The 7,080-nt window shown below is 40.4% G+C and overlaps 3 protein-coding genes across 4 annotated transcripts in view; 2 read left to right on the top strand and 1 right to left on the bottom strand.

The window, feature by feature from the left end:
• Positions 1–6: 6 nt before the first annotated feature.
• alkbh2 (alkB homolog 2, alpha-ketoglutarate dependent dioxygenase) lies at positions 7–2,622 on the bottom strand. The gene is made up of 4 exons (XM_035657636.1): positions 2,490–2,622; positions 1,041–1,357; positions 763–961; positions 7–692 (listed from the first exon to the last, which is right to left on the bottom strand). The coding sequence occupies exons 2-4, from the start codon at positions 1,306–1,308 to the stop codon at positions 305–307; spliced, it is 855 nt and encodes a 284-aa protein (XP_035513529.1). The 5' UTR covers positions 1,309–1,357; positions 2,490–2,622; the 3' UTR covers positions 7–304.
• unga (uracil DNA glycosylase a) lies at positions 2,162–5,024 on the top strand. 2 transcript variants are annotated; one of them, XM_035657635.1, is made up of 7 exons: positions 2,162–2,388; positions 2,706–2,909; positions 2,990–3,085; positions 3,955–4,052; positions 4,172–4,260; positions 4,351–4,529; positions 4,620–5,024. In XM_035657635.1, exons 1-7 carry the CDS (start codon positions 2,290–2,292, stop codon positions 4,758–4,760), a joined length of 906 nt encoding a protein of 301 aa, XP_035513528.1. In that variant the 5' UTR covers positions 2,162–2,289; the 3' UTR covers positions 4,761–5,024. The 2 variants fall into 2 exon arrangements, with proteins under 2 accessions (XP_035513528.1, XP_035513527.1); XM_035657634.1 differs by lacking the exon at positions 2,162–2,388 and having other exon boundaries at positions 2,570–2,909.
• A 1,835-nt stretch (positions 5,025–6,859) lies between these two features.
• pxmp2 (peroxisomal membrane protein 2) overlaps positions 6,860–7,080 on the top strand; it is a 3,108-nt gene continuing 2,887 nt past the window's right edge. The window contains exon 1 of the mRNA XM_035658933.1: positions 6,860–7,070. Coding sequence (XP_035514826.1) covers positions 6,961–7,070 — 110 coding nt within the window. The 5' untranslated portion in view covers positions 6,860–6,960. The remainder of the gene's footprint in view (positions 7,071–7,080) is intronic.

Raw genomic sequence — 7,080 nt, 5'->3', positions numbered from 1 at the left:
CCCCCCCAAGGATAGCAAAGTCATGACCCACCCTACCCTGACTCCGACAGGCTCATTGGTACTCCCTATCGGCCGATACATAAAGTTCAGGTATCGGGAAGGAACAAATGGTGTTGGAGCATCTTTAGCTCCACTGAATTGTTCAGTGTTGATTTTATTGATCCTTTTTCTTCAGAAACTTTGCCAGCCAGCTTTATAAAACTTAACCTGGTAAAAGTTGCAGAAAGTAGCTGAAGTTGTGGTTTGAACTTGAGATCAGTGAGACTATAAAACGTGCTCAGAGTCCCAGTCGACGGCCATTTTGTCACTCTGCTTCTGCTGCTTTTTGCATTTGTGATATTTTTCCCAAGTCAGACGTTCCTTGTTGAGAATCCACACTCGGTCGTTTCTTTCGGTCCAGCAGGATGCGTCTGAAGGTGAGGTTGACGCGAGGCAGGGATATCTTCTTGCGGACGGGGAGGCCGTGGTACCAGAAGGTGTTCGTTGGCGAGTTCATGAGGAGCAGGCTCCCGTGGGCGAGCTCCAGCTTCACGGGTTCGATCTGCCGGCGGGTCCGTTTACCCCGAGCGTCTCTGTGCCGGAAGACAAAGTCTCGTGGCGCTCCCAGCGAGACGGAGGCGATGGGACAGAGGGGGTCCAGCTCCTTCTCGTCGTCACGATGCTCCCCCATGTGATCCCGTCCATCTTTGTACCTGTTGGAGAGACGAACACTTTCAGGCCAAACATCAAAACGGAGATCTTTTAAAGCTCGTATTCGCTCACCTGTTGACCAGGACAAAGTTAAATGTTTGTCCGGTCGCTTTTGTGACAGCATCCCGGATATATTCCAAGGTGGGAGTCCACGGGCAGGCCAAACGCGCCACCCCAGAATAAGTGTAGGTCAGACCTGCATCTCCGTACGTCGCCTGCTTTCTCGGTATATCGTACACTTTTCCAAATATCTGAACTTTTGCTTCTTCCCCTGAAACAAAAAAACAGATTTTCACAAGAACGCTGGAACTTCTGGTCGTAACTGTACAGAAATAAAAGGTTTCCTGTACCTGTTGAGTACACCACCTCCTCCTCCAGCTGTTTAAGAAGATGGTCTGCCTCCTCTTTGGAGAACAGCAGAGCGTAATCGCAGTCCAGTCCTTCGGCCTCTATTTTCTGCCAGGGAACAGGATGAGAGAACTCGTCGTCCTCCTCTTCCTCTTCCTCTTCCTCCTGCTTCATGCTCTCATCGCTCTCCAGTTTGAGCTTCTTCCGAGGACTTCTTGCATCATTAGCTGGGGAGCGTTTATTCTGTCCCCGAACCACAAACTCTTCCATAACCTGCTGTTGTTACTCCGAAGAGCTTAATTTCAGAATTATTTTGCACCTGGATGAAGTGAAGAAGAATGAAACATGAACACTGATTTTGAGATTTAAATAACCTTCAATGAAGTTGGTTTATTTTACTGTAATTATCCAGATATTTAAACATTTTGTGTTGAAATTTGCTATATTTTGTTGAATTCAGGAGGCTTTTATTACAAAGGATGCGACTAACAATTGTTTTCATCATTAACTAATCTGTTAACTATTTTCTTAATTAATCAATTAATCATTTAGTGGGAGGTGCTTGCCGCAGAAGTTGACACTTTAATTAATATTGGTTATCAGATTAGTAAAGTTATTACAGAATTGAGCTTCAGAGCGATGTTTTTGATCAAAAGCATAAAAAAAAAACTGTTTACAGAACAAGATTTTAAATTTAGAAAAAGTTGTTTATTTATTGACACATTTTACTAATTGTACTTTATTTATTCTGGATACACGATCCAACCGAGTACTGAAACCCTAGTCGCATATAATATAGAAATATATAAAAGCAGTAAATCTTAACATTTAATAACATTTTTTGCTTGAAAGAAAAGCCTCAAATGATTCATCGGGTATGTATAACGATTAATTTCACTTGATTGACTACTCGATTAATCGACCGAACAGCAAAGAAACATCGACTTTAGGCTTTTAAAACTATAAAATATCACAAAACTACAAACAACAGTTGAGAAAACGTAGATATCTCTCAGTTGCTTTACCTTCTACAAACTCTATTAAACACCACGCCGCGGTTTGTCTTGAACGTCCCCTCGGCTCATTTGCATACCCGCTTTCGTCACTTGGTTTTGGCGCGAATTACTTTGATCCCGGTGAGTTGGTTTCGGGGTTGGTGTGTTTTTCCCGGGGAGCTCGCCGCGGTTAGTTAACACTAGCTACTTAAATTAAACGTTAATTAGTTCACCGACAAACGTGTTTCTCCACAAAATGATCGGACAGAAAACTATTCACTCGTTTTTTACGCCTGTGTCGAAAAAGAGGATTTCTAAGGATTTAAATGAAGCCGAGGAGGATGCAAAAGACCCGGTGAGTCGCCTCTTCTGCAGTTTATCCGCTAACAGTAACCACATGTATAATCCCCAGTGTTAAAACATACTATTTTTAAACATTTAAACACTTAAACTTACAGAGTTTTCGCAAACATATGCCAGTTTCCCGCGACCATCCAAGCTACGTTCACAAGCGCCGCCGCGTTCTTGTTTATTAAAAGCGGTTGCTCGCAGCGGGCCAACAGCACCGTAATGTTAGCTCTGCGCTGTCCACGGTTCCTGAAGCCGCTTCAACCCGCAGCTGCCCGCCTCTCACCAGCTCTGTGTTTTGCTCAATACACTAAAATCGTGCAGAAGAAGCAGAAGTCCTCGGCGCCGGAGGGAGATGGTCCGCCGCAGCCGGGCAGCCCTCCTCTGTCCCCGGATCAACTGGAGAGGATCGCCCGCAACAAGAGAGCCGCGCTGGAGAGACTCGCTGCGGCACAAACGCCTCCAGGGTTCGGGGAGAGCTGGAGAAACGGACTGTCGGCGGAGTTTGGGAAGCCCTACTTTAAACAGGTGAGGTGACAAGCTTTTTTTTTTTTTTAGTAGTTGTTTTAAAAATAAATGTTTTTAATCACTTTAAATCTCTGCCACAGTTGATGAGTTTCGTTGCCGATGAGAGGAAACGCCACACCGTGTATCCACCTGCTGAGCATGTGTTCACCTGGACGCAGATGTGTGACATCCGGGATGTGAGTTTAAAAACCTCTACTGGGCATCATGCAGCAACAATCTATACAATTAAATTTATATTTTAACTTAATTAAGAGGAAAAAAACAAGACAAGTCAACTCCTGATGCAGCAAATCTGCTCTTACACTGTGGACTTAATCATGAATCCTACTGGAGAAAACCTGGAACTTCAGAGACTAGTTTTGTGATAAGGAACTTAATTAAAATGAGCAAATATGTAGAAATAATAACTATAATGTTTAATTTGTAACTCGATATAGGATATGTCACCTCATAGCTACATGCATGATGTTAACTGTACATGTAATAAACACTTGAACTTCCTAGAAGATGAATTAGCTGTAAAATGGAATAAATTCAACTTGATTTGAACTTTTACTGACGAGGCTGTGGCCCCAAAACGGCAGCTTATATGACCGATTGTAAGGAAAACTTCTGGAAATTGATTTGTGGAAAAGAGTGGGAACTTCGCTGGTGCCGTCTGCAGAATTAGAAAAAAGCCCCTAAAAAAAGTGAAAAGTGAAATAAAAAAGAATAAATAAATAAACACACCAAATAACAAATTAATTAAAATATCTCAATACAGAATATAAGATATCTATAAGATATTGATATATTTCTGATAGATAAGAAGCTGAACACATGGTGTTTTGTCCTTTTTTAAAGATAATTGTGTTATTAATTGTTATGTTAGTAAGAAAGTTAAGACACCCCAACCGTCCGCTGCCTATTGAAGAGTTACAGCTGTTGTATCAGATATGCACTGATATGGCGATATATCATGTAGGAAATTAAAACCATTATGCATTATTGCCCGTCCACTAATCATCACAGTCTCCTCACGTTAACTTTCTGTCTCTAATTCCAGGTCAAAGTGGTGATTCTTGGCCAGGATCCGTATCACGGTCCCAACCAAGCTCACGGGTTGTGCTTCAGTGTCAAAAGACCAGTGCCTCCTCCACCCAGGTTCAAACCTTTTTCATAATCTTTCACTACTTTTGTTTTGGTTTCAAACTCTTGTCTAACTTTTAAATCAGGTGGTGACACATTCATTACATCCTCGCTCCCTTTTTTTTAATATCCAGTTTGGAGAACATGTACAAAGAACTGGTCTCGGACATTGACGGCTTTCAGCACCCAGGACACGGAGACCTGACTGGATGGACCAAACAAGGTACATTAAAAAAAAGTCGTGTAAACATTCAACAAACAGCTTTCTGATTATTTAAAATTTCCTCCTGTTATCTGTGACGTTGCTCTCCAGGTGTGTTGTTGCTCAACGCCGTGTTGACCGTGCGAGCGCACCAGGCAAACTCCCACAAAGACAAAGGCTGGGAGACGTTCACCGACGCCGTGGTGCAGTGGCTCAGCAACAACCTGGAAGGCCTCGTCTTCATGCTGTGGGGAGCGTATGCCCAGAAGAAAGGAGCCGCCATTAACAGAGTGCGTCTACGCTGTTTGTTTTTAAAACACTTTTTAAAAAAGCTTTTTAATCGCGTTTGTGCTTCTAATCTTTACGTTCTCTCTCTGTAGAAACGCCACCACGTCCTGCAGGCTGTGCATCCCTCTCCGCTGTCCGCCCATCGAGGGTTTTTTGGGTGCAAGCATTTCTCAAAGGCCAACGAGCTGCTTCAGAAATCTGGAAAGTCTCCCATAAACTGGAAGGCACTTTAAGTTTTGTGTGCTGGTTACCTACAGACCCACCCATAAGCTCTTCTCCGTTTCCTGTTCTAGCATCCTGAATGTGCAGAGATTCTTTATGAAAGAGGTCGTGTCGGCTTCACGCTGTACACTGCTGACAGTTGTGATACATATCTTTATCATCTGCACTCATTTTCAACACTGTAAATATGTTTGTGTTTATTTTTTTTTTTAACGTTTTTTTTTTACCTTTTTGTTATCGAACATTTGGTTCTATTAAAGTGGTTCCAAAAAGTGCACGTTGTGTATTAATGTTTGCGGACTTCCTCAGACACCCGTAGAGCAGATATATCGCTGTCCCTGTGCTCCTCTGCAGAGTTTCAGGACAACTTTGTCGTCAGGTTTTGTGAATTTGAGCCTCAGCAAAAAATGTAAAACCTTGTAATAAATGCAGAAAGTTAAATAAAATACAAAGAACAGAAATCAATAGGAAAGGTAGTAAATAATTATAGACTTTTGTTTTATTTGGTTTAAAACACTATACTTTAATCTGTGGGACTACTTATTTACATATTAAGAGTTAAATGTTTGACTGTTTTCTATTCACCTTTTCCAGAAAGTGTCTCTTACACAGTTATTGGGTGTTTTTATGATTTATTGTATCCAACAACCCTTTAACACTTTTATTTGATTTACGAGGCCGGTCCCTGCTGCTGAACATGTAGGCTCCCAGGCACATGAAGTCATTTATTAATGTTTCAACGCTGCTTTTTAGTCGTTTGTGAACGAGTCGACTATATGAGACAATAATAGGACGTCAATTAATATAATCCAGAAACGTCTCTCTTTGGTAACATTAAGGCTCATGAGTGGCGTCTTTCTGTATGTTGTGCCGGTCGCCAACATGTAAAACATAATTCAATATTTATTAAATTATACAAAGCGTAATGTTAAATTATGGTATTCTGGCAATGATAAGGTTAATATAATATTACATTGTATAAATAAAGTTAAATACACTGTATGCACACATACCAATCATAGGTCAAACTTGCTAATTCTGGCTGAATTATAAAAACCAGAATTGGTATTAAATGAGGAACCAAATGATCCAGCTCAATGAAAAGAGCTGGATTTCCCATCAGTAGTGCTTTTCCAGCTTTAACAAGTCAAGATGAATGCCATTAGTCACTGTAATGGGATCAGGAGAGGACAGATTAACAGAAACGTGGTCTGGATCTTAAAGCGAGGCTTTAAAAAACTTTTAAAAAAGCTGTAAAACCTTAAAACAAGAAGATAAATGTACATTTACATTCAGTCAAATTCACTTAAAAGATTCATGTTACTGCTTTAAATAAAGAAATACATTATATTAAGCTTGTTGCCAGTTTGGAAAGTAGCAGCGTTAAACAATGCTTTAAATTAAACTATTATTCAGATCATACAACAACAATATCATCATTTTATATCATATATTGTTGTTTGCACGCATTTGCTGGCACCTTTGTCCTTTGCTATTATTTTGCGCCAAACAAAATACATTTTAAAAATATAATTATTTTTTATTTTAGTTTAAATTGAAAAGATTACTATAAAAAATATAGTGATCTTGCAGGCCGGGTTATAATTTGGACCTCATGTCACCTGCCGGAGGGAGGGGGTGGAGGGCCGGAAAAGTCCAGCAGTTTGAGCTCCCTCACCTAAAAGGACCTTTCTTTATTTTGTTTGTATTTTATACTCTTATTTATGTATATTACTTTTATTTTATTTATTTCCCTGATGTTTGTTCTTTGCACTATCCCCTGCTGCTGCAACAAACTGATTTTCCCCATTATAATAAATATATATTGAAGCATTATCTTATCTTCTCTCATTTTATCTTATATTATCTTATATGTCATGTTGTTTTTAATGTGTATGTTTATTTCATTGCCCACTTATAATGTTAAAAAACAGCCTTGCACATTTCATCTCCTCTATTACTATTTTTTATAATTTTTTGTGCTTTATGAAATATTAGAGTAAAGAAAAAACAGATAAAACGTTCAATTAAAAATAAAAAAAATAAAAAAATAAATAAATCGGTTTGGCAGGTTTTGACATCGACGTGATGACGCAAAGGCGTGGCTCCACCACTGACGCGCAGACGTGCACGGGAAGTCTTCGGCGGAGCTGCTTTTCAACTTCGCCCCAGTGCGGTTGTGGTGATGTTGGTGCCGTTAAACGACTGACGATGCCTGTGCAGAGCCTTCCCGTCCGGGACGCGTCCGTTCAGTTCCGTTTACTGCAGCAGTATTTGGTCCTGCTGAAGAAATACCCCATCCTCACCAAATCCGTAACGAGGTCAGTGGCT

This window comes from Morone saxatilis, unplaced genomic scaffold (assembly GCF_004916995.1).
Source record: "Morone saxatilis isolate NCDOM2014 unplaced genomic scaffold, NCSU_SB_2.0 Contig16, whole genome shotgun sequence".
NCBI lineage: Eukaryota > Metazoa > Chordata > Actinopteri > Moronidae > Morone > Morone saxatilis.
This window is presented reverse-complemented; position numbering and strand designations above follow the sequence as displayed.

Coding starts and splice junctions, on each gene's coding strand:
- alkbh2 (XM_035657636.1), bottom strand. CDS start 1,308: ATGGAAGAGTTTGTGGTTCGGGGACAGAATAAACGCTCCCCAGCTAAT. Junction 962..1,040: donor GGAGGTGGTGTACTCAACAG/GTACAGGAAACC, acceptor TTTTTGTTTCAG/GGGAAGAAGCAAAAGTTCAG. Junction 693..762: donor AACTTTGTCCTGGTCAACAG/GTGAGCGAATAC, acceptor TCTCTCCAACAG/GTACAAAGATGGACGGGATC.
- unga (XM_035657634.1), top strand. CDS start 2,604: ATGTTAGCTCTGCGCTGTCCACGGTTCCTGAAGCCGCTTCAACCCGCA. Junction 2,910..2,989: donor GGAAGCCCTACTTTAAACAG/GTGAGGTGACAA, acceptor TCTCTGCCACAG/TTGATGAGTTTCGTTGCCGA. Junction 4,053..4,171: donor CCAGTGCCTCCTCCACCCAG/GTTCAAACCTTT, acceptor TTTAATATCCAG/TTTGGAGAACATGTACAAAG.